The 27,734-nt window shown below is 37.5% G+C and overlaps 1 protein-coding gene across 1 annotated transcript in view; it reads left to right on the top strand.

The window, feature by feature from the left end:
* CNTLN (centlein) overlaps positions 1 to 27,734 on the top strand; it is a 203,219-nt gene that overhangs the window by 24,651 nt on the left and 150,834 nt on the right. Inside the window, exons 3-5 of the mRNA XM_082497720.1 lie at positions 5,493 to 5,577; positions 21,870 to 22,004; positions 22,593 to 22,772. Of these exons, the coding sequence (XP_082353846.1) occupies positions 5,493 to 5,577; positions 21,870 to 22,004; positions 22,593 to 22,772 (400 nt within the window). The remainder of the gene's footprint in view (positions 1 to 5,492; positions 5,578 to 21,869; positions 22,005 to 22,592; positions 22,773 to 27,734) is intronic.

Genomic DNA, 27,734 nt, shown 5'->3' with positions numbered 1-27,734 from the left:
GTGCATATTCTGTTTCTGTACCTCATTCATAGTTAAATGTTTCCTCGTAGTCTAATGTTTCATTTTTGACAAACCATTAAAAATGTGCCAAACCTCAAAAATATTACCTGTCCTATTGTGTAGAGTATAGCATAACACACGAAAAAAATCATAACAGAGGAAAAGTGTTAAGCTGCTTTCACAGTTTCTTCACTTTTGTGGGAAGCTAAATCTTGATAATCTTTGCAGCTAAATACATCTGCGTTAAACATTTAAAGTAGGTAGTACTCATGGGAAAAACTGATAGGAGCTTAAAACTTGTACAAATTGACAGCCTCTCTTCACTCCATTTTTCATCCTAAAGAAGTCTGCAAATATTCTTAGCTCACATCATTATTGCTCATCAGTGGTTCTAATTAGCTAAACAGGAGTTTGTCTCAGTCATTGATCATCATCAGCTTCTTGACAGTGCCTGAATTTTTTTTCCCCCATATTCCAGTGGACTTTTAAAAATATGTTGTAAATACATAACAGCTCAATTAATAAAGTCAGTTGAAGACTTTTCTTAATATTTGTTACCCTTCAAAAAAGAGGTTATTGCTGCAATTCTTACCAAGTCTCATTTCAAGATGCAAGAGCAGATCCAAATATGATATCTAAGTTCCAGTCAGTCATACTACCTTGAGTGTCTGTGGGGAACTGTCCTGTATTAAGGATTGGAAGCTGTCCTATGCCACCAGGAGAAACTGCTGATAAAGTACCATATGAGGTTTCAATTTATGCTTTAGGCTTCTGACAACATCTATTGTGTGATTAAATTTTGATAATTAGGATTTTTTTCTTTAGCTATGGGTGGTAACTGGTGAAACAATTTTTGGGGACATTACTACAACCTGTGCTATCCAGACAGTCTGAAAGAAAACCTCAGAAAGCCAAAAAAACTTGAATTTACTTTAGACTTTTCCCACTCATTAAGATAAGCAGTCTGCTTTAGTGGAAGGTGTCCCTGCCCATGGCATGGAGGTTGGAACTAGATGATCTTTAAGGTCCCTTCCAACCTAAACCATTCTATGATTCTGTGATGATAGATCTGTATTTATTGTCTTTTTTCCTTGACAGCTTTGTTCAAAGGACTGTGTGACCGAGCATCAGATTAACAAGGAAAATACTGCATTTAACTAGAAATGGACTTTGAACCATTGGCTAATGTGTGCCCGTGTTACAGGCACATTTTTTTGCTTTAACAGGGGTCTGTTTTTTCTCTCTGTTCCGTCTTCATTTGTCAAACATCTTTCATGCTACCTGGTCCTTTATAAAGTCACAGGGCTCCATAAGTTCTTGACCACCATTAATAAACCAAAATTAGATGTGCACACTATTTCTCAGTTTTCCAGAGCAGTTTGATCTTTTGCTTGGTTCTTGGCTGGTTTATTTACTCACTTCCCAATCTGTCTTTAAAATAAAGAAAAAAAAAAAAAATCTCACAACTGTAGAGTTGTTTTGGGAAATCTACCTGACCCATCAGGTTTTCAGATCAATTTATCCATTAGAAACCAAGATTAGTTAATTTTTAAGTGATGATTGCATAGCTGAGTTAAGAGGCTAGTTACATATCTAGTATTTATGTTTAATTGGGCCTCGTTTTTAAAAAAGGCTGACTTTGTGAAAGGAGATGGTGGTTAGAAAAAATGGGAAGACAATGGCATATTGTGGATGTTAGATATAGAATCATAGAATGGTTTATGTTGGAAGGGACCTTAAAGATCACCTAGTTCCAATCCCTCTGCCTTGGGCAGGGACACTTCCCACTAGACCAGGTTGCTCAATGCCCCATCCAGCCTAGCCTTGAACACCTCTAGGGACGGGTCATCCACAACTTCCCTGGGCGACCTGTTCCAGTGCCTCACCACCCTCAGAGTGAAAAAATTCTTCCTCATATCTATTCTGAATCTCCCCTCTTTCAGTTTGAAGCCATTCCCCCTCATCCTATCACTACATGCCTTTGTAAAAAGTCCCTCTCCAGCTTTCTTGTAGACCTCCCTTAGGTACTGGAAAGCTGCTATAAGGTCTCCCTGGAGCCTTCTCTTCTCCAGGGTGAAGAACCCAAATTCTCTCAGCATGTCTTCATCGGAGAGGTGCTCCAGCCCTCTTTGTGGCTCTACTCTGGACCCACTCCAACACGTCCATGTCTTTCTTATGTTGAGGACTCCAGAGCTGGATGCAGTATTCCAGGTGGGGTCTCACAAGAGCGGAAGGTGAGAATCACCTCCCTTGATCTGCTGGGCACGCTTTTCTTGATGCAGCCCAGGAGGATATGGTTGGCCTTCTGGGCTGGAATTGCACATTGCTGGCTCATGTTGAGCTTCTCATCCACCAACACCCCCAGGTCCTTCTCTTCAGGGCTGCTCTCAATCCATTCTCCGCCCAGCTTGTGTTTGTACTTGGGATTTCCCTGACGCACGTGCAGGACCTTGCAGCTGGCCTTGTTGAACTTGATGAGTTTGACACAGGCCCACCTCTCCAGACTGTCCAGGCCCCTTTGGATAGCATCCCTTCCCTCCAGTTTGTCAACCGTGCCATGCAGCTTGGAGTCATCAGCAAATTTACACTCAATCCCACTGTCTGTGTCACTTACAAAGATGTGAACAGCACTGGTCCCAGTACCGACCCCTGAGGAATGTCTTATAGAATGAGTGGTTAAAACAATGGTTTAATTTATGTGGAAATATAAAATAAAAATAGCTGAATTAAAACAGAGAGGGAAATACATCACTGTGGGAAGAAAGAATGGAATAGGTCATGTAAGGAAGCGGTTAAGGTCCAGATAGTTTTGAGGGCCAGAGGCAATGTTGTTCAGTGATTCGTGGGGTTATGTGTGCATGTATTTTATTGTATGATTCTTTCTGTGTCTACGCATTACTATTCTAATTACTTTGTAGTAAAGACCTGCTTTGCTTTTTGTCTTCTGATGCTCTTAAAATTTTGGATCAAGGAATTATGTATTTGTCTAATCTTAAATTTTCTAGCTGTAATTAAGACCTGAGGAAACTTGGAGTGCCATAATGCCTACAGTTTAGATATAGATCAATATAGGTCTGTCACTTCCTTAGGCAGGTTATAGTGGAACTACTTATGAGAGAGATATCTTCTTCCCAAATTGTTTGGGGTTTGTGTACTGCAAGTATTATCTTTGAAAAAGGGTAATTGTTGATAGCCATTAAGGACCCCACAGCAAAGTACTTAGTTATGAAGAAACATTGGTATTTTTACATTGGAGCAGTTTTTGGTTCATTTAAATTGTGGAATAATGTACAGTACCTATCATGACTAATATGCCTGTTTCAGGAACATGCACAAACTTCTGTGGTAAGTATTTTACAAATAATCTACTCACAAACATTTTTCCTTACTAACTTCTAATTTTTAAAGTTTTCCAATATGTTTTAGTACAAAGTTTTATAAGCTTATCAGAAAGTCTTTTACCATTTCTTAAAATCTGACTGAGAATGTGATTTCTGTAAACTAGTTATGCATTATAAACAGGGTGGATCAGTTTCATTAACTGTTATGTGTTATGAAACCTGTTTGTTGTTTTCTCTCTTGTGCTCCCTTTTTTGTCTTTAGTTTTTTTTCCCAAAGGACATCACAGTGTAACCTTTGGAATACATCAGATAACTTCATATTTGCATGGATCTCCATAATTGCAGTCTCTACTTAGTTCATTTTTAGTAGGTGATAAAAGTGAAACTAAGAAAAACTGGCTATACTGTGTATTTCACTGCTTATGCCTTCCTAGCAACCTATCATGACAATTCCTTGATGCTTCTGATTGCAGGTGATCAGATGCTTTGAGGTCAGGATATGATGTGCATTTTTCTGTTAAGTTTCTGTCTCAGTTAAAATGTTAAATACCTTTCAGACATTAAATGTCTTTTGGAATACTCGTTGAATATTCATGGTTTCACTTTTCTGTGCTCGTTACAGCTCCTGAATTATTTTCTTTATGGAAGTAGATTTTTTTAGTGCCATACAACTGCTTAAGATTCCATATAGTTTTGTTTCTCCTAGCTATACGTAATTTAAATACATATCTTTTCAGCTAGGTTTTTCTTAGTTTTCTTTCAGGGGTACAACAGATCAGTGCTGCTGTATTTGCAGTAGGAGAGTGCTACTTACAGTTATGATGCCAGTTATGATGTCAGTTTCCAAAAGCCTTGCTTCAAATTCCATACCATTTTTATTTAATTCTTCATTTACTCAAGATCAGACTAGATATTTTAGCAGTCATAGAAGTTTATTTAAGAAAACCATGATATTTGGTGGCCTGTGGGGACAATGTGGTTTAGCCTTTAAAATCACCAATAACAGCAGAATATGCAGTAATACATAATAGTGGAGAAAAATAATTGTCCATATATATGCTGCCCTTATTGGTCTCTGTTACAAAATGCTTCAGCAGATTAAGCCTTTTATGCATATAATTATGTATATTCTCATCCACTTCTGATCCCATTTACAGACTCATGGATACCACTTTTCCATTCCCTTCTACTTCAGAACATTCCCATTTTGGTAGAGCAAAAGTTGTGCAAGAAGGATTCTCTGGCTTCTAGAGGTAGCTTATATCCAGCCAATATGGAAGTTTACTGTATTGTGAGAGCAGGGATAATCTGAATGAGTTTCTGCCTCTCTGTCACCTGTGGTACTGGGGGTGCCTAAAGTATTTGGCCATTTTTAGGCAATATGCATTTCTCAGACCTTTTATCGCAGATATATATGATAGGAAGTCAGTCTCGTGCTGAGGAATCGCTGTGTATCCTTACTCTCACAACATTTGTTTTCTTTCTGCCTAAAACAGAAGCCAGTAAGGGCATCAACATTTAAAACTCAGTCAAGAAACAGGATAGCAATGAGATGAGGTGGTTTTTTAAACAAAGCTGGTTTTCTACAAAGTGTTGCAGAGATGATTATAGCCCTGTACTTATTAACCACATAGAGAGGCTCTGCTTGTCCCTGTTGACCAAGCTTCTGAGTCGTCTTGTTTTTTACCCCTGGTAGAAGTTACAGGTTCTGTCCCTGTGAAAGATCGTAGGGTAGTTATCCATGCTGTTTAAAAATGTGTTTCAGACAGAGGAATGCCATGTAGCTGACAGCAGGACTTCACAAACCCGAGCATTGTCAAGAAGGGAAAAGAGTGTTTTGCTCAGTCTGCGGACAAGTACACTTTCTGTGTATGGGAAAGAATGAGACAGATAATTTCAGCTGTTTAAAAATGTGTTTTAAGACCTCTTGCTTCTGTTTCTTTTTGAACAAAGTTGTGTTAGCTGTTTACAGATGTAATTTGCTGTCACTTGCCATATGCTCCCTGATTAATTCTGCAAGGCCTGTCAGCTTCAGATAATTTAATTTTCTATGCTTTAAAATGACATTCATTATCAGGACATGAAAAATTCAAATGATTAACTGCAAATTATGACTAATAAAGTGTCTATTTTTTTTTTGTTTGTTTCCAGAGAAAAGCAGAAAGCTGAAGTCAAGGACAGAAGGGTTTTAGAGATTTTGCAAGCCAAAGACAGCAAAATAGAAACCCTAGAACAGGTTCGTATTATGTTTAAATAGAGCAGTTAAGAAAACTTCTATCACTGACATCAAATTTATATTTCCTAAGATGTGAAAATAGTTTGCTGTTGTGTCTTAAGGTGAAAGTTGCAGGTGATTAAAAAATTATAACATTCTGATAAAGTATTAATTAAACTGTTCTGAGTTGTTGAAACAGTAGACCTTTAACCTAAAAAGTTCCCATGTTTTTAGGTGAAACAACTTCTGAAAAGTTTTATCAACTCATTGCCTTATTTTGCCTAACGGACTAACCTAAACTTGGGTTTTAATGTAAACGTAGAACTTTCTAGATCTGCAACATGCCCATGTTTTGGAAGGATTTGCCATTCTGATAAATAAAAAAATAAAACATTTCTAGAGTAATGAGGACTAAACGTGTAGTAAAAACAGTACAGATAAGTATTTTAGTGTTACTAACCTATAACAATATTTGTTGAGTTAACAGTTAGCATAAACCATAGAACAATACTGACAAGTCCAAAATGTCATACTTAAGTCTTACATCTGTTGAACTGGTTACTCAAAACGATTGCTGTGTATCAGTAAAAAAAATCTAAATGAAACCCATGTATTGCACAAAGCCATTGGTGAAACTGAGGAAATATAAGCACATTTTCTAAAAATGAAAACAATTATTTGAAAAGTAATCAAGGCTTTTGAACCCTTCATAGTATTTGAAATGCACTACTTATGAAATCCAATGCTAACAAATACTAAATAAACACAAGAGAACAATAAACATTGCACCTTCCTTTTCTCCATAAACCTCAAATGACTACCTTCTCAAGACTGAGGAGAACAGAATGTGCTTTTCCTATTATTAAGAGTATTAATAACAAAAAAGTCATGATCAGACCAAGTGTGATATGGAAGGAGAGAAAAAGAGTTAGAACTACTTCACAGATAATAAAGCTGATAGCAAAAACACAGACAGAGATCGAGGGTGTGCTTTCAGATGTCTAAATCCCTCAGTTCCTGGGATTAAAAGGCTGACTGACACATAGATTTTTGTAGAATCACAGAATGGTTGAGGTTGGAGGTCATCTGCTCAAGCAGGGAGACCTAGAGCCAGCTGCCAAGGACCATATCCAGACAGCTCCAAGGAGCAAGACTCCACAATCTCCCTGGGCAACCCGTGGCAGTGCTCAGTCACCCTCAGAGTGGAAAAGTGTTTCCTGATGTTCAGAGGGAACCTCCTGTGTTTCAGTTTGTGCCCATTGCTTCTGGTCCTGTTGCTGGGCACCACTGAGAAGAGCCCGGCTCTTTCTTCTTTGCATCCTCCCTTTGTGTATTTATATACATTGATGAGATTCCCCCTGAGCCTTTTCTTCTCCTAGATGAAAAGTCCCAGCTCTCTCAGCCTTTCCTTATAGGAGAGAAGCTTCAGCATCTAAATCATCTTCCTGGCCCTTTGCTGGACTCATTCCAGTAGCTCCATATCTCTCCTGTACTATGGAGCGCAGAACTGGACACACAACTCCAGCTATGGCCTCACTAGTGCTGAGTAGAGAGGAAGCTTCTCCTCTTTCAACCTGCTGGCAATACTTTGCCTAATGCAACACAGGGATACCATTTGCTATCTTTGTCACAGTGGTACTTTGCTGGCTTATGATCAACCTGTTGTCTGCCAGAACCCCCAGGTCGTCTTCTGCCAAGCTGTTTTCCAGCTGGGCAGCCCCTAGTATGTATTGGTGCATAGACCCCAGCATACAAGGTCGTATGGGGTCGTTCCTCTTGGGGTGCAGGACTTTTCATTTCCCATTATTGAGTTTCATGAGGTTCCTTTCAGCCCATTTCTCCAGCCTGTCCAGCTGCTAAACAGCAGCACGACCCTCTGGTGTATCAGCCACTCCTCCCAGTTTTGTGCCATCAGGGAACTTGCTGAGGGTGTGCTCTGCCCCATCATCCAGATCATTAGTGAATTTCCTCACATTTCTGATGGCCTTCACTAGGGTCTGGCTTGAATTGAGGTAAGTTGTGTAGCCTGTGGTGTAAACTCAGTTTTCCAGAGGTTACTTACTTTTGGTTTAATCAAAATAAACGTGGTACACCTGCTGCCTGATGAGAAACCCCACTGAAATGAGGTTATTCATCCTTTTATTTTGTGTTAGAGCAGTGTTTGGAGTTTCTGTGTGTTGTCATGACCTGATGGTTGTAGATGCGATTTGTAACGTGTCTGGTGCATGCATGCACGACAATTCTTATAAACCAGCAATGCGTGATTATTCCTGCATTTCTACCTTATCCTTAGCTGAAAGAGAAAATAACTGTGTAAGAAGTTTGTAAGACTTGGTGTGCAGTAATGTGCTTTTAAGAAGGGCTGCCTGCTGTGACAGCTTCTGAACCTGTAGTGTGCATCTCCATGAGTTTGTTCTCTGTGGTGTCAGATCAATTTCAGAAGCTGAAATTGAAATTGATCAGAAATCTGAAATTGGTAGTGTGATACAGTTACCATCTGGAACTGGAGAGAGGCTGAAAATGTAACTAGAATCAAGGAAAAGTGGCAGCTGTGAAAGGCATGAACGCTTGGCATCAAGATGGGAGGAGGAGGACAGAAGTTGCTTTTCTGATGATTATCACAACTTTAGTGTGTGTTGTAATACAACTCCTTCAAATAGCTTCCCTTAGAGTATCATTGACTCAGGGGTGGGGGTGTGTGTGTGTGAAGGGCACCAGATGGTGCCAACGGCCAGTCCTGCATATAAAAGCTGTGTATGAAGGTGGTGTCACTCTGACCTTCTTGCCTCATTCACTGGCTGGGATGCCACAGGATTGAAACAAGTAGGGAATCATTTTCTGAGTTTTTGGAGTGGTTTTGGTGGTTTGGTAGTCAGAGACTGGAGTTGGCATAGACAGCAATGTAGTAAGGAGCGTTGTCATTTATGTTGTTTTTCTGGATTTGTCCTTTCTTTGTTGATCTAAGGAGAAAAAGATATTATTTCTGTAATTAAGATCTGAATAGGTTGCTTATGAAACTGTGAGTTTTGACAGTAATGACAATGAATGTTTTTTTGTGTAAAGTATAGACAGCAAGACTTCAGGGCTGTGTATTGCAGTCTACCAATTTGTTATGTCTAGAAAGGTGAGATTATCCAGTTGTCTCTTCTGTTGTTTTTCCCTTCCCCTTCACACATCATACAGAGATATCAGTTGCAACAATATCATTTGTTACAGAGTATTTATTTAGTAGGAATTTCTGGGTGGCCACCAAACAACTGATTGTATGCATGTATGCTGAGTAAGGGAAAAAAGACAAATAAATGATGTATCTCATACTTTGACATATATGTAAGCTGATACTGCTGCCAGAAACAACAAAACCTTAGAAGGAGAACATGAGATAATCCTTATTCTCTTGTATTCTGCTTAGACTTTGTCTTGACATGCTTAAGAGCCCTTTTAAAATTACTGTAAATAAGAAAGCATATTCTCCTCACCCTAGGTGAGATGCATGTAGTTATTTAATAATGAGAGCTGAGTTAGCTTTATTCATAATGAAAGATTTCGACTGTTTGAAGGGTTTCCATTTTAATGGATATTACTGAAAATCAACTAAAATAATTAATTTAGAAATTTATGACTGAGAAATAATATGATCTTTATTCACTTTTGTATATCCTAAATGGGGAAAAAAAGTGCTCAAATATTCATGAGAACAGGACCTGTGGCTTTAAGGGTAAAAATCAGTGTAAATCACAGGTTTGCAAAACTTCTGCTGTCTGATGTCTTTGGAACAGAGTATGTGCAGTGAACTTTTATGTACTTCAGTGTGACTTCAGTCTGTTTCCCAAATTACAATGGTATAATCTTCCGTTTTAGATAAACGTATAAGACTTTTTTCTTGACATGAGTTTATTGCATAACTGCATATTGTGTTAAATATTTTAAGTAGGAAATAATGTGGATCACTTAAAATTCAAAGGTTCAAATAAATATGTTATTTATTAAACTACTTAAGGTTTTTTTATCTATTATCGCACATAAATTCAATACAAATTATATTGTATTGAAGTTTTTAATTGTATTTTTCCCTTTGTTCTTTCTTTTTTTTTAAATTCTTGTCTTTGTATTGGTTGATTGGTAACTTTTGGTCTTGATAGTTACTGCTGTGCCTCATCTGACATATACATATTTATTCTAAATGCTGTGTGGTAAATATCTTACTCCTTTGGGGCTGGTGGCTAGATTGCTATACTGATCTTATTACTGTCACTTTTGTTTTACAAAGTGTCTCAAAACTATTTTTCAGTACTGATGTATCCTTGCCATATATACATAGTTTCTCTGTTTGTTTCAAGGAAAAGAATTCCTAGAATGTTAGTTACTCTTCTTCTGAAGGCTGACTGCTGCAGGTACCTTTTTTCATTCTCCCTTTTCTGTGGAAATATTTCCCACCTGATGTATTTAATTTATAATATATATGTATGTCTAAAATAGATCACTGGTGGTTGTTTTTTTTCTTTTAAAATAAGGTGAGGCTTTTGGAAGAATGCATTAAAATTTTTGAATTAAAAAAATTAGTTTACACTATAATGTGGGAAAAGGGAACTCAGTCTTCTGCCATTCATGAAATGGATAAATTAAAATATCTTCACCTGTTTTCCTTAGAAGATGAAATTAAAGATGTGTAAAAGTAGCAGTAAACCTTTTCTGTCTTCTATAACATTGTTAATTAATTGGGTTACAATTTTGATCTGAAAGAACTAAAGCTAATCTTTTTGTCCTAGACCTTGTAATGTTTCAGAACCTTATCAACTGATTATACTCCAGAGGGGTTAAAATAGTACTAGCTTGCCTCATTATCTGCACTTGAAAATCTTCAGCTTGCTGTGCAAATCTATATTAAAGCCTCTTTAATGGGTCCAATTGAAAGAAGCATAATTCTACCTTCAAGCATTAATTAACACTAATAAATTTTTCTTAACTTTTGTACCTTCACCCGATTGTATTTTTCTTTGTAATAAAATGTTGTTATTAAATTAAGACTAATGTATACACACATTATTGCCATCTAAACACTTTATTTCCAGTAGCATATAACCTTGATTATTCTTGTGTAACGAGGGACATGAGGATAATTTCAGTAATAGGGAGTTTGGATGACTGTATCAGTAGTGATGAGATTATGCAAAGTTTATAAACTCTTTGCAAAAAAGTTTCTCCAGTGAATGTGATTTATAGATACTGCAAGCAAAGAATATATAAGGACGCTGGCACTTTTTTTTCTTTAAAAAGATCATTTTACTCAAGTTGTACCTTGGAAAAGGGATCAGCCTTCAGTGGTGAAGCTTTTCTGTTTTATGTAGCCACTTTGAACTGTGTCAGTGAATTATCGTATGTCTTTGTCCTTTCTGCTTGCCATCTTCTAGTTAGTTTTTTCATAAAATTAAGGGAGAGAAATCTTGTTAAGGAGCTGGTCTGAGTGAGAAAGATGGGAAGGAAAATATATTTATTATTCAAATAGTTGAAAGTTGCTGATTCTGGTTTATTGATAGAAGACTACCTGAGGTAGGTGGTATGATGACTATGGCTAATACCTGTGGGCTTGTTTGTCTGAAGAAATTAATAAGCTCTAAATTACAGTGTACCTTTACAGCTCATTAGTACTTTTGTGTGAATTCCCAGTAGGAATGCTTTCACTACAAGTTGAAAATGTGTTTCTGTGAGGTAGCTTACTCCATTTTGAGGAAGGAGTTTTCCTACTTAATCCACAAAAAAGCATCTGTATTGGATGTTTGTACAGGGGTGCTGTAAATCCATGCTTCACCTTTTCATTAATTTGCCTCTGTAGCCACGCCTGAAGTTGGCTAAAGCTTCTGGATCTTTATTACTCAGCTTCCTTGTTCTCAATGGTGTTTCTACAAAGATAGCCTGAAATGATAGCTGTGCTTGGAATAGACAGGGAAAGGTACAGTGAGTAAAGAAATGTGATGTTTCTTTTCCTCTGCCCATTCCGCTGGTTTGAAATGCTCGATTCTTGTGTTAGCACAGCTCGATATTTAAGCCTGGAAAGAAGAGGGAGGTCATCTTTATGATCTCATTCATCCTCTGGGGAACTGGAAGCTAGTTTGGGAAATTTCTTATTCAATCCAGGTAAGAATAGTTATTGTGTAGGCAATTAGTGTTACAATAGGATAACCTTTTTTCTTGAGATAAAAATGAGTTCTAAAGCCATTGAAAACAGTTTTTACTGTAGAAGAGATAAACTTCTTAACTGTGTTCAGTATATTATCTGGTTGCTGTAGTCACACAAAGTTTTTGTAATTGTAAAGTCAGTATAGTTTTAAGATGGTGAGGCTGGATTTTATTCCCTCTTTTTATTCCCCCTCACCCACATTGTTGGTGAGGAATCTTGTCATCTATCATGGCTTCTTACTTGAATTCCTCAAGTTCAAGAGAATTGTTGTTCCTTAGGGACCGGGTAGCAGGAAGAAGCATGCAGTGCCCTTTGAGATTATGTTCTGCTCTTAGGAGTCTGCTGACCACACTTAGGAAGGAGCTTGTCAGAAAAGTTGATCATAGCAACAGCTGTTCATTATTTAATACACCTGATCTGGCAGCGTTGATATATGTGAGTGTAATGAAATATTGCTGTGTCAGGAGTAGATGCTAGTAGGTATCATTTCCAGCAGATCTCACGTAGCCATGCACACATCCAGAGACAGAGGCTAACTCACTCAGAGAACCTTGTATAGGCCTTGCTGAGGAGGGAAATAGAAATAAACCTAACCCCCAGTTCCATCAGAATCACGCTCTTCAATGAAGAGAAGAAAAAAGCTCATTTTAGCAGATAGTTGGTTTTGATTTGGAATTAGTAGGGAAAATAGAGGGTAAGAAGATACTTTGGATTTTCTGCTCCCTGACCTAGAGGGCTGGGCTGCTGCTTTCCATGGTTTCAAAATATAGCTGCTAAGAAGAGAGGAAGGAGTAGGCAAAGTATCAATGTATTGGACAGTGCTGCTTTACAGCACTGTGTTACAGGTCCCATAGAAAATCCAGTCTGTCGTGGTGCAGAGAATCACTAGTCAAAAGGGGAAAGGAGATTTATTTAGAGAAGCTGATGGTTAAAGTGATGTTAGACCTGTGGCAAGATTGTCGGATTATATTGTCAGTGTTCACTGTAGTTATCCTGAGAGCTGTCATATCCTCATTAGAGCAAAATGGGCAGTTAATCTCTAAATCTAGCAGACCCATTACTGCAATACAGGCTGTACTGGGAGAGGTGCTGGATTTATTATGAACCTACAGCTTTTCTTTTTTGGCAATGCTGTCTCATTTCTGAAGTAGAGATGTGTTTTTGTGAAAAACTGCATCGAAGTATTGCCCCCTCGCAGGGCAAGGGGCTTCTGTGTTCCTTGTTTCAGAGATGGCAAACCTGTTGCACATGTGCCAGAGAGTATATTTGGCTCCCTTGTCTACAAAAATGCAGCTGCTGGAAACGCTTGCGCTACACCTGTGCAGCAGAAGGAACCAGCAGAAGGCATACGAAGGGTTGTAGGGTATTGTAAGAAGTGGAAAGAATAGCGCAGCTTTGTTTTTAGTGGATGAGAGGGGAAATGTGCTTCAGTATAGCTGTAAGGAGCAGCTTGATTGGAATGAAATGGTGCATGTCCTAAATAAGTTTTGTCAGTGGTGTGACCTGCTTCGCTGGTTGCTGGTGGGAGATGGTTCCTTTGCTGCTACTGACAGTGAGGTGCTAGAGTTGCAAGATTTACTGATACATTACATTAAGTCACAGTTTATTTCCACCACATGTTCAAATACTAAGGAATTCTGTCAGGTGGTTCAATTAAGATGGCAAACTTTGCTGAAGACACCAAATTAATCACGTCAGTCCGAGGCAAGTCCAAAGAGGGCAACAGGGAACATGGTGTTTATAATAGATTATACTGTTTGACCCTTCCTTAATCTATGGGTCAGGTGAGAATTCAGGAGCAAGACCAACTAGTGTTAGAGGAGTAAGTACATATTCCCTACCTGCAGGATGAAGTCTGCTGCTCATATTTCTGGTCTGCTTCTCTGTAGAACTCTTTTACTTCATTGTCTTAAAAAAGAGCTTTAAAGTGTTCATTTTCTTTTCCTCCTCCTGCAAAAAAGACCTGCCCCTTTTATCCAGCACATAAATAGTAGATAAGCATATTTAAACAGACAGTGTTCTAAGACTGTTTTCCTTGTACCTGTCTTTAAAACTGTGTTTTATTTCATATCTATTATTGATAGAAAGAAGTGTTCAAAAATTCTCATTCATTTTGGGAATGGATTTGCAGATGCCTGCTTGCAGCTTCATACTTCTTTTTCTGAGAAACAGTTCTTTAATTGCTTAATCTCAGGGAATCCTGGAAAGCATTGGTTGGCATAAGGAAGAACAAGCAAACTTTCTGGTGGTATGAAGATCAAGTGAGCTCCCCCACTTCAATTTCTCTCTGTTGTTTTTTATTTATTTAAGATTGTTACAGCATAAGGGTAGGTATGGAAAATAGGAATTAATAATGGGATATACACTCATAACACTATTGTATGAGTTACATTTTAATCCATTATATGGCAGATGCTATTTTTCCTTGTTTTTTCTGTCCTTGTTAGGAATCAAGTTCTAAGTTGAATAGTTAACTGTGAATACAGGCATCTTTTGGTAGGATACTGTAGAATCAGGTAGCACTGTTAGCATTTTGCTTTTGGAGCAATATAGATTTAAGAATAACTTGTGTTTAATATCGTAACTAGATAGTGTCATTTTGACTATGAAAGGACACCATACAGACTGGAAAATGCAGCAGATGACTTCTATAACATATGGTTACCTTTTCATGAATTATTTACATAGAACTTCTGTTCATCCTACATCTGAAAATAATTAAAGAATCTAATGAATAGTCATGAGCTGAAAGAGAGCGGATTTCTTTTGTTCATTTTATTTTTTTTCTCTTTTGTGTTTTTCTTTATTTGGAACAACTATATGAGACTATGGCTAGGAGTGTTATTTGTTAAATATTTGTATGAGTGTTCAGCTTTGGAATCATGAAGACTAATGAAGTTGAAAAAAATCTAAGGAGAAATTTGAGAAAGCTAAATCAAGGAAAGCTATGAAATATTACTGGCACATTTTTAGTGGTGTATACTTATTGTTCAATTCCTGCTAGAAAAAAAGGAAGGTTGGAGGGGAGAAAGTTAGGACTGTAGTAAGTCAACCTCAACTACTTGGAGAGGAAAAAGAGATGATGAAAGGGAGAGAATAAATATGTAAATATTGAGGTAGAAATTTTGAGGAAAAGTATAAAAGAAAGAATAATATTTTCACATTTAAGTTGTAATAAAATAATTTCATTAATAAATGAATTTTGTTTCTGCTTAAGATGTCAGGATTCCATTAAAAGTCACTGCATTGGGGAAAATAGTTAAATTTTTCATTGGTTCCAGTTATTTTTTTGTGTCCATTTTTATTTTTTTTTAGTGGTATAAGTGTACTGCTGCACAGTGAAAGCTTCTGATAAAGAATGTAATGAGGAAAGCAGAGAATATACTGCTTATTTGTTACCTTGATCCTTTTGGTAGTGGAAATAAAATGCACGTCCCTTCATTGCAATCATAGATGGACACCATTAATATTGTGCTGCAGAGATGTGAGGTTTTTTGTGAAGTGCTTCAACAGCCAATGACAAACAAGGTCTGTTGTTGCATTTCTGTATTGTTAGCAGCAGCAATGAAGGATATATGTCTCATCTGTGTGTTTCTACTGCAATGATTTTTAGGGATATTTTGATAAACTATCAGTAGGCATTTAACTTCTTGACGTGAGATAAAACCTGCTTTTATCTACATTTTATGAACCTGTATAGAGGCGGATACATGATACTGGTTCAGTAATGCAGTCTGATCAAATTTCAAACTGCATAACCCACTGCAGAGTAGTTCCCCCCCCCCCCCCCCCCCCCCCCAATGTAAAAATTTGGAGAACACTTAATGCAGTAATAGCATGCACTGAATTAGAAGTGCAAAATCATAGCAGATTTAAGCAGCAGTCTTAAAGATGAATCTGTGTCCATGATTGTTAGTTCATGTGCGCAATTTTGTGCATTTTTTGGAAAAATTAAAACAACGAATTTGGTTTTTATTAGGAGTAGGTTTTTTCTGTTAAATTTCTACACAGAAAACAGGGTTTAATCAGCTCAGTACTTAAATAGTATACTGTTGCTTTGCAAAGATTTGATTCAGCGTTCCCCTTCCACATGCAGCAACGAATTAAAGAAAACTTCCTACGGTAAAGAGTTGGTGGCCACCTAAAATTTGAAATATACCTTTTTTCTGATTTCACATTTTTCATGCACATGTGTATGCACATATAGCTATATATATTTGCTTAGACCACAACAAATATATGCATGTGTGTATGTGCACATCCGTATGTCTATGTACATAGATAACACACATGGTAGATTTTAACTTTTTTACACATTAACTTTAATACATTTCAGATGCTTTCTTGTTTCATAGTCCTTTATGCATGCTTTTTTATGTATGGGATTAAAAAAATCTTTAACTGAAGACTGGAAGTTCATTGATGATGTCTGCAACATCAAACAGTACATGAGTCCTGGTAGTGGTATCCTTACTCATATTCTTTTTGGAAACAGACTCCTAGCATTAAAGAATTATGTTTTCATTGCCACTTTCACTGTCTCCGTACAGTAGTATACTATCTAAATTAACACTGGATAAAAATTAAAAACTTCTTGTATATCTATTCACATGAAATATTGACAGGAAATTATAACATCCTACTGCCATGAAAAGACCCTGAGGTGTTCAGAGCTAAGACAAAAAGGGACTATTTTCCCCCTTCATTTTTGATTTGTAGTTTTCGTAGCTTATTTTCTCGTTGGACTTAGCATGTGATTTTGCTTCCACTGCAGATTGATTTGAAGGTATTTAAAACAAAAGTAGGTTTTGCCAGTAAACAATTTGACATTATTAGGGAACAAAAGAAAATATATTGTGTTGTAACTAAAGAGGTGCCATGCGAAAGGATAAAAATGAATTCTGGAATGACAGTCCTCTTAAACATCAAAAGACCTGTGCCACCAGGTCACAGTATTTCTTTCTTTGTATGTGCTGTTGCCTGGAGCATCCTGGGCTCCCGCAGTATACAAGGGATACTCTTTGATTCTTCCCAGCTAAACAAAAGGATAAAATCAGATTCCTTTGATTTTCATTAGAGCAAATTCACTTCTAGAATACAGTTTTCTCTCTTTTATTTGGAAGTTTGTCTATGGAAAAACCTTCGGAAGTGTACCGTAGTTGTCTTAGTTGTATGAGGTTTTTTATAATTCTTGAGCACCAATCTGTCAAAAGCGCCATTGAATGTTGCATTTGTCCTGTTGTATTCAAACAAGTATGACTGCAGTCAATGCAAAATGTAAGTTGAGATTGTTCTTGTGTAGCATTAGCCTGTCTTTTGCGGTATCTAGACATAAACAGTAGATACAGTGGGAATAGATAAACTCCTGATAAGAGTTTTTTACCTGGTGAAGTTCTTCACAATAACCTCATGTGGGAGGTTGCCCCATGTGTTGATGAGGTATGTTTTTTTTTTCTGCTGTTTCATTTGCTTACCAGAGTACGATAGTCTTTTAAGAACACTGCTTGTATTCTCTGCTGTAAGAAATCAGTCTTTACTTTCTTCCTCCTATTATACAAGGTAATTCATAGGTTGAGGAAGCAAAGTGCAAAAACAGCTGCACAGGCAAAGGCACATGATAATTTACTTAATTGTCTGTATCTCAGAAATTCTTCTTTATGACCCTTATTTCTACCCAGTCAAGGCTCCTGAGTAATACTTCTGTTTTTTTTCCCCTTCTTTATAAGCATGTGAAATGAGCAGATATGAGAGTAAAAAGTTCAATTCATTTAGAGGAAAAGATAAGAGCATACAAAGTCGTACCCAAGAAAAATGCTTTGAAACATAGCAGTTTTTTTTTCATGCAGGTGTAACTTGCCTAAACCGTTTCACTACTGCAGTAGACAACTTTATAGACTGCTCAGGTGAGTTTGTTGGTTAGTGATTGATGTGGCGTATTTGCCTTTTGATTGATTTAAAGTCTTAAGTGGGTCAGTTGTGGGGATAAGTAATTAGCGTGCAAGTCTGATTCAGGATAATCTGCCTGATTATCCTGCAAAGTATGCAAAGTAAGTAGCTTATTTGAGTTTAAAATTTCATCTCAGCAATTTGGAACAAACATTTGAAACAGCTAGTTGTACTTTTGTATCTTCATGTCCCGTTCATCCTCCAAATTGCTGGAAAACATCCCGTTCCAAACAGGACACAAAGATCTTCAATTTCTCTTCACAAATACACCTATGCTTACTGGTTTCTGCACAGTGTATAATGAAACTAAGAAGTAACATGATGCAGCTTGTGTACTCAAAAATTAGATACCTTAATGGAGCTGCACTTTGAGGTTTTGTGAGAGTGTGTATTTGTGAATTTTTACCTGTTAGAACCCATAGACTCTTTCAGACAGGTACAATTTCTAAGGGTATTCTTCAAGTGTAGACTTTGTCTTGATAAATGTTAAACAAGTAGTAACGAGCTGCAAGAAAGACTCAAAGGAGCTGCTTACTGAAATTCTGTGAGGACCTGCAGAGTGGGAGGGAGGCAAATAAAGTAACTGATGCTTTCCATGGTAATGTGGATTCATACCTTTTTAAAGATGCAACTAAATTATCTCTGCCAGCAACAATTTGTTCCTGTAACTGTAATAATATCTCTGAAGAGCAAATATTTTGCTTTTTGAATAGTGAGAATTGAGCCTGGTGTCTGGTAGGTTCAAAATATGAAAGGGGGGAGTCCTTAGTTAAGAGGAGGTTTCTTAATTTCATTATCCTTTCCTTAATGTTTGCTGATAACAAATTAGGCTGAGAGGGTTTATGTAGTGGGTTAAGTCTCTGAGAAAAATTTCTTATAAATTTCTGAATCTGAAAATCAGGTTTAGTTTTTCTTTGGAGGAAATGGAAGAATGATTACGAATCTATAACCTTAGGCAAAATTTGACTGGAGTCTCTTCAAAGTGCCAGTGCTGTAGACTGAGTTGCTGTAGGGGAGTTAGTTATAATATAAAAAATAAACAAGGACACTCTAGGTTTGAGATTAAATTACCAATTAAACACTGTTTTAAATACAAACTAGGTCTGATTTTTTTTTTTTGGTCTGCTTAGTTGGTTGGAATTAATGACATCTGAGGCAAAAACCCAAGATATGAGAATATGAGGTTTCTGTATTTTCTTTCACTTTTGTCTCAATTTTTGTTGTCGTTTTTCCATTCTCTTCAGTTCACATTCACTTTCTTTTCCATGTTTTTAAAGAACACTGTTGGAAAGTGCAGTTTGAATTCTGCTGTGGCTGCTGTTGAGTATGAGGTACAACAAAGACAATCTTTTTTTCTTGTTAAAGTGAAATTTTTAGTGTTAGAAAAAACATCCTTTGTGCCTCCCTACACTATTTACTAAACATTATCTGTTCATGGTTGTTTGTTTTCAATACTTGCTGCACAATTTAGCTGGATTACATTACCTTTCACATATGCTGAACTGGTTGCAGGGTTTGTTCTTGGTTGGACGTGTTTTCTGCTATGTAGTGTGGTATGTTTTTTTTTTAATTTTTAAGAAATGTTACTGTATTTCTAACAGTGTGTGGGGAGAAGTAGTGGTCAGAGAGATAAAATAAATTTACTAAATATGGAGGAACAATGTATAGAAAAGATTTGGAGATGGTGGTAGGAGTAGAAATAGAACAATAAAAATATTTGTTAGGAAGGTGGGAATGTGAAGTGTAGAAGTGAAGAAGTCTCCAGAAGAGAGGCAGGCATTCAAAGTAATTTGAAAATAGTTACAACAAAGGTCTCTGTTAAAAAGTAAATGAAAGAAACAGGGAGGGAAAGATACAATCCACATGAAGAAATAGTAATTTATATTTTTAATGACTAATACATTTGCTGAATATATAGATTAATTTCACTGCAAGTCTTCAAACATGTTGTTCGCATGCCTACTGTTATAGTAAATCACTACTGTTATAAATAATAATTAATAAAAAAAAAATTCTGCCAACCTTTGTTTTATAATCAAATACATGAAATTAATGCTTTTTATGTGATTTAACTCTGGTAATATTGAAAAAGGTATCTTATTGGCTATTAAGCTAGTTGTCAAATGTTACAACGTAGTGCAGTGGAAAAGGCAGAGAGATTTAGTTTGTGCCCAGTAATTGTTTGTGGAGAGCAGGGAGAGGAGCGAGTGTATCTTGAGGAAAAACTGGTGCTCAAACTGCTACTCAGACTCTCAGAAGTGCCCCGAGCTTCTGTGGTTATCGCTTTGTGAGCCCTTTTCCTATGCCGTGTGGGTGCTCTGGGTGCACAGGGCTGCTACCTGTAATACCGGTCCTTCTTATTTCTCGTGATGAAGTTACTTTGTGTTTGGTGGTGACATAGTTACTTCTTTTTGCCGTAATTCTTACATGTAGGTTTAAAATCAATGGTTGTTGAATATGACTTCAAATGTATTGTTTTACATGATTTTTCTCAGCTACACTTTCACCCTTTTTCATGTCTGACATATGTGTTGTCCTGGTTTGAGCGACACAGGATTAATTTCTCTTTCAGTAATTTTACTTTCCAGTAAGGTCTCTTCTAATGCTAGGGAAAACTGCATTTTTAAAAGACTAGTGTCTGAATTTGTGAAAATATTTACTTTATAGCCAGCTATGGTGTATGGATTTCAAGGTCTCGGTGTTTTTCAAGCTGGCCTGGTGCAGGGATGAGGAGGAGCAAGACCCGGGCACTTGACCCAAGCTGGCCAACAGGATTATTTCATACCATGAAGGTCACATTCCATATAAATTAGGAAGTTTGCTGAGGAGTGTTTCTCTCCCTTGATGGCTGTGATCCTGAGAACTTCTTGCCCTGGCACCAGACCCCTGAGCCCTTCCCTTCCTCCTGAAGCTGTGGCACTGGCAGTGTCTGACGTTTGCTGTCCAGTGCCAGGAGTGCACAGCTTCCCACTGACAGAATTGGCTGACTATAATCCTCGTGTGTTTTATATTGGTATCAGGATCAACATTGGTTCTGTAGTACTACTAAGGTTAATTATCTAGTCTTATTCTATTAAACCTCTTTATATTTCAGCCCTCTACTTTCCTTGTTTTTTCCCTGATTCCCCTTTGTGGGTGGGGAGTGGGTAACAGAATAATTGTCTGAGTGACAGTAAATTGTCGTGGGTTCTTCAAACCGTAACACATGCGAACCAGGTTTAACCGTTTGGAGGCTGAAAACCCTTATGTATGTTATCAGCAGTACTGTAGAATAATCTAAAGGTATATCCTCTTGTTGATAATTTTTTATGTTTCTGGACACATTTCATTTACCTTGTGTATTAAAGGCAAAGCAGTCTCATTTTTGTCCAGAGTTCCATCTGTTTCTTGCTACAGCTACAGTTTTACTGTTAGGAAAATGTTTTAGACGAACGACATTTTGATTTAGGAAAGGAAGGGACTAAACAGTACATGGAATTAAAACAGATTTGTGAAGAAAAATGTGGAGTTCTAATATGCATTTAAGAGTGAGGGTGTTTTAATATGAACATCATAAGAATAGAATGCAAGTATCTAACACAGAAAGTTGAAGTTGTTTTTTTGGTGGCAGTGAGATTTTACTGTGTGTGGGTACACTAAACTTGTGTCTGTATTAGAGAGTTGTACTATTTTCCTTGAGCTGCAGATTCAGTTAGACTTAATTCCCTTTTTACAACTATTATGTGTCATAATCTTTTTGGTTGCCTCACTTAATATTTATTTCTCATTATCTTCATGAATTCTGAAGAATTTTGAACTCTACTTCTTGGCTTGATTTTTGGTGTGCTAAAAGTGCAAGTGGAACAGTATTCTAATGTATTCTTAATCCATAAGCACAAATATAAATTCTGCAAGTGACTGTCTTTGTCTAAGCTTTACTGAATAATTTCCATTCAGTTCTGCATTTATGGGCTATTTTGTGTAGTAGCAGCAAGATATTCAGTTCCTCATTTACATTACTGTGTCATATATTCATGCAGTTTTGAGTATGATTAAAGTACTGATGAAATGAAAATAATGCTATAAAACTACATATATCAGATTGTTACGTTTCATAGGTCTGAAATGCACAGCTCTAAAATCCAGTACATGCATGTTCTTTTAGAGTTGCTTTTTGTCTTTTAACAGATTTTTATTTTTTTTAAAATAGAGACTCGCAGGACAGCAGCAGGAGATAAACAACTTAATACAGAGAAAAATTGCTTTGGATGAGGAAAATGCCCGTTTGAAGAATGAATTCAGTAACTTGAACCAGAAATTTAAAGATAAAAGCCAAGAACTTAAGGTATATTGACTTGTACATAGTTTCATAAGACTGTAGCTTTGAAGTAGTTCTTTAAGCAATGTCAGCCTTTGTGGCACAGAAAGTGACAAGCTTGGAGAAAAAATTGCCTTAGGCCTTGCTATACCTTACTGTTTTCTCACATACCAACTCCGAGGAAGATGCTTTAAAGCCAAGACTCCAAGCTTTATAACTTTCAGATAAATAGTTAATGATGGAAATGGAGCAAAGAAAGTAGGAGTGTGAAGATGTGGCTTCTTGTAATTAGATTCTGATGGGACTGGCATTATTAATTGATAAAGCCGAGGTCTGGGAGGATATGTCTGTGTGGGTCTCAAAAATAGCTGGGGACAGCATCAAAGGCAGCTTGATCAATTAATGGGCTCTTTGCAAATGTGTACTCATCAAAGCTGTCATCCAGCTAAAAAATATGACCCTTCCACCTGCATGAAAGAGGCCAATAAAAGTACACAGGTGACCTTGGCCATCAAATATAGAAGAAGCTGCTGTGAGGGTAAAACTGCACAGTTTATATTTGCTGATTAGTTCTCACTTTTTTTGTTTATCGGCCCTTGTGGTACTGTTCTACAGGACACTGAGGAGTGTGCACAGAAGAAAGAAGAGCAAAACAGGCTGATTATAAAAAACCTGGAGGAGGAAAATAAGGGATTAAATACAAGCTGTGCTGACCTGCTACATGACCTGGAGAAACTGAGGAAGCAGGAGGCACAATGGAAAACAGAAAAATCTGGCAATGATGCCAGAATAAAGGTACAAAATGGAACGGACTCTTGGATGTTATTTCAGAATTAACTTCTCCAGACATTTGCACTACAAGTTATTTTCTTTAAATAACAAGTTATATATTCAAATCTACCAGTGGGGACTTGGATTCATTTACATTCCTTCGCTTAAGACCCACAGCTTTTTAAAAATTGATGTTGCAAAGCAGGAATCTGACTTCAAATAGTCATCGTAAAATGTAATCATTAAAAAATAAAAGATACTGTATTTTAAGAGAAAATATATATATGTGAAATAATAAAAGCTTAAAAGTGCTATAATTCACAATTTTTTTCTCGATATGTAATTTACATACCTATAATTTGTTTGCAGCAGACTTGATGTTTGTTGTTTTGGAAGAACACTTTAAAACTTTAACTGCAGTTTCGAATAAATTGTGTCCTAGCCTCCAGAGGGCTCCACTCTGTGGGAGACCTTATTGCATATCATATATTAAAAAGTTATTTTCACTGTTTATGATAAAATGAAAAAGGAAACAAATGAATACATAGTACAAAATGTTGTATCTTTTATTTAAATGATACTTCGTCTGGTTTGCTGATGAAAATTGGCATATCCTTTTAAAATTCCTGTAAGTAGTAAGCCACAAACATGGTATCAAAGTGTTTGATGGCTGCTTATATAAACATCTAGTTAGTGGATTCTTTTTATTTACATGGCTAATGAACACTACAAAGCTGTGCTCTTTTACACTGTCAAATTACGTGACCTTCTGTTTTATTCAATGTATTAACCATCTAATCAACACCTTGCCCAGAAACATCTTTTTTCCTCCACTAGTAATTCAATGGTTTTGGTGACACTTCTAATTGTTGTGCTGATGGAAACCTTTTGAGCTTAATTCAGATCTGTTAACATGGGAAGTAAAGATCTTATAAATTAAGGCCTTTGGACTGGTTATTATGGAACAATTGCAGGATTCCCAGGATTGGTTTGTTGATACTTGGGGGAGAAAATCTACTAAACTGATTTAATAATTTTCAAGTTGTCAAATGCAGAGCTTGTAGTTTTGGATAAATTACTGAAAATCGGTTACCCACACTTTCAATTAAAACAGTCAGAATAATTTTTAGTGTATCTGTTTCCCTGTCCAATAAGGCGTGCTGAAGAGAGAAAGGTTCATCACAGCCCTGTGATTCCAGTGAATAAGTAGTGTTGGTGTTTCAGAGTGGGGTCACAAGCAGGTCAAGGTGGTGTCTACAGTGTGACAGAGGTAACTTGAGATGAGCATTTCCGGAGCCAACGAGGAGTGACACACAGCTGGATCTGCTGTTCAGAAACAAGGAAGAACTGATTAAGGAAATAATAATCAATGGCAGCCTTGGCTATAGTGACCATGAAATTGGGAAGACCAAGATCCTGAGAAGGTGAAGGAAGGAGAATAGCACAGTACAGACCTAGAATTAAGGAGGAGAGTCTTCAGCTTGTTCAAGGAACTAGTAGATGGAATCCCATGAGAAGCAGCACTGAAGGGTAAAAGAGCTTCGCAATATTATCCAGTCTTTAAAGACAGCTTCTTCCAAGCCCACGTATGGTCCACCGTGATACTCAGGAAAACAAGTGGATGTATCAGGACACCAGCTTGGCTAAATGGAATTAATCAGCAAACTCCAGTGTAGGATGGGGGTAGAAAGCAGTATTCAGCAAGTGGAAACAGTGAAAGGAGGAGTTCAGAAACACTGGGCACTCAAGGATGGTGTTAACCTACCTACTGTTAAGACTTGCAAGTGATGATAGGTATAACAAGAATTTCTTGCGCTATTTTAGTAGTAAAAGGCTGAATGAGGAAAACCGGGAGCCTGTTGCTGAAAGAGAAGGGTGGATTAGTGACAGCAGAGGTACTGGATGTCGTCTTTGCCTTGGTCTTCTCCAACAAGATTCCCTCAAGCATTTGTGCCTAGAGGCAGAGTTCAAGAAGTACTAAGAGTGGATGAGTGGGGAGATACCTGAGAGAATGTGGGTAGTACACATCCATTGGACCAGCTGAACTGCATCCAAGGGTACTGAGAGAGTTGGCTGACGTAGGCTGCTGCCTATCATCTTTCAAAAGTAGTAGAGATCAGAGGACATCCCTGATAAAAAAGATAATCCAAGAACAAAGGTTGGTTGGCCTTACTTCAGTCCCTGGGAAAATCACAAAGAAAGTCATCTTGGAAGTAATTTCTGGGCACATAATTGAGAAAGTGACTAGAAACAATCATGGATTTACCAAGAGTGAGTCGTTCCTAAGCAACCTGGTTGTCCTTTGTCATAAAATGATTGTGTCTGTGGACAAGAGGAGAGCTTGGATGTGATTGACCTTAACTTTAGCAAGATTTTTGACACTGTCTTACTATATTCTTATACGCAAGATACTGTGTTACAGCTGGATAGGTGGACAACAACATGTTTAAAGGAACTATTTGTGTGTTTGGATTCAGAGAGCTGTGGTTAACGGGTAGTACTCTGTAGTCTGGTAGTAAGTGGCATACTGCAGGATCTATCCTGGACCTGTCTTGTTTAAAATCTTTTTCAGTGACTTGGAAGAGGGGACAGCAGGCATGCTCGTCAGGTTTGCAGATGACACCAAATTGGGGAGAAATGTATGTGCTTGAGGGCTCTCATCCAGGGGTTATGATGGCAGAAACGGGTCAACAGGATCCTTAACCAGGACAAATGCTGAGTCTTGCCCTGGGAAGGCAGAGCCCTGCAGCCATACAGGGGCTGCAGATCTGGGGGACAGCCCTAGGCACTGGCAGGGAGCAAGCTGCATCAGGGCCAGCCCTGTGCACCCAGGCAGCATTGAGGGCCAGCAGCGCCTAGAGAGACATGAGCAGGACATGGCCACAAGAGCCAGGGGAGGAATAGACCCCCTCTGCTCAGTACTCTAGATACTTTACCCATTTTTAGACACAGTACAAGAAAGACATCAGTAAACTGGCTGAAGGTAAGACACTGGGGCTAGAGACCTTGCCTTGCAAGGAGAGGCTATGGAATAGGCTGGTTCAGCGAGAAGGAATGGCTCTGGGTCTGGGACCATCCAACAGTATCTCTGGCACCAACAGGAGGGGGTGGAGGAGATGCGGTTGGGGTGTTCACACCTTTGCATGGCTGAAGGGTGAGAGGCAGCACAAGCTGAAACAGGAAAAGCTGAGGCTAGAGATAAGGAGAAGCCTTTTCCCCAGGAGGACAGCTCAGGAGTGGGGCTGGGGCCCATGGAGGTTAGGCCATCTCCATCCTTAGGGGATTTAACGCCCTGACTTTGTAAGGCCCTGAGCAGCCCGTCAACCCCCCTGGCTGAAACTGCTTTAGACAGAGGCTGTGACTGGAGACATTCTTAGGTCACCACCAGCATGCATGTGTCCATAGCTCTGATGCCCCAGCTTCTGCCTCTTTTTTTTTATCCCCCCCACTCCCCCTTTCCCTTCTGTGATATTAGACAAAGTGACTATACACCTTTGCTAGTGGACAGAGTTAGGTGAAGTTAATTATCTCACAAGACTATTACAAGATTGAGAAGCATATTAAAAATACTGTCTGCAAGAGGGAAATGTTATGTTTGACCTCTAGGAAATAGTAATGTGTTGCCTCATAGCTTTTTATCAATATTTTGTAAAATAATAATTTGTAAAGACACAAAAAGTTATTTTTGTAGTTCACTGTTTTTACATATACTGTCCTTGTAAATATTTCCTTGAAAATTTTATGTTTCAGTTTGAATTAATTTATCCCTATGTTCCTGACATTCACCATTTCTAGTACTTGACACTCAAGAATCAATATGGATGCCAGATTGGCTCTTATTAAGGAAATAATAATTTCCTTATCCACCCAGACCAAACATGACATTATCACACTACACAATACTGGGCTGCAGATGATGTTCTAATATATACACCCTACTATAACATGTCTATGAAATGCTTTTAAAAAGTAATTTATGAGCAAATTCAATAATGGAATTGTATTGTTGTTCTCAAGTGATTGTAAAAATAGTTATAGATAAAAATCATTCCAAGTAATTTTAAAAAATGGAGATGCTCAGAAATTGATGGTGAAAGATTATAGGTTATTTCCTAATCTTAGATTTCTGATTTATGTCTGAAAGCTCTACTGAGTGTCTCAACATATGGTATTTTGGTATATAAGCTCTTTATATAACCAGTCCCTCCTTGTCCCTGTTTTCGTGTTTTGCTCTTTTAGTAACATTTCCAAAAAAAGTGAAGATTTCAAAATAAGTTCAAAAAGATTAACTGATTAATTTGTTAGTTGAAATTAAAATCTGAAGTCACGTATATCACAAATGGGGTGAAGTACTGAAAGATACTATTTTCCTGGTTTTAATTCTGCCATTGTGTAACTTCTAAAGTTGTATTTATGACAAAATCATTTATTACCTGTTCTTTATGTTGTACCCTGCAGTGGATGGTGGGAATTTAAGCATTGGTAAGATCAATTTTTTTTTTTTAATTTCTACCATGAAAATCCTCTGCAACTCTGTAGTGTGGTGTGAAAGATAGGCAATAGGATTTATTCACAGAAAGTGTGAACTACTGTCAATTTTGTTCACATATGCAATAACTTTAAGCTGTTGTGGAAAAAAAACAACTGAGGAGAAACCCTAATATTATTTGGCTGCGAGTTACAAATACCTTATTACACTTCAACATTTTCATGTGTTGATAGAATGAACATCATTCTGAAATCTTTTTTATCTGAGAAAAAATTTTTTTTTGCTACCAGCCTTTGAGATTGAATGATGACTCATTAGTTGGGTACACCAGGTATATAGCCTGAGATTTATCATGAAACTGTTTTCCTACATCAATCACTCATTAATTTTGCTACTTCCTCACATTAATGTTACTGTTTTTAACAGGACTTGATCATTCTTGTCCAAATTCAAAGAATGTGACTGTGGTACGCTTCTTATATGCAAATATGTGTAAG

The sequence above is a fragment of the Vanellus vanellus genome, assembly GCF_965231255.1.
Source record: "Vanellus vanellus genome assembly, chromosome: Z".
In the NCBI taxonomy this organism is placed as follows: domain Eukaryota; kingdom Metazoa; phylum Chordata; class Aves; order Charadriiformes; family Charadriidae; genus Vanellus; species Vanellus vanellus.
This window is presented reverse-complemented; position numbering and strand designations above follow the sequence as displayed.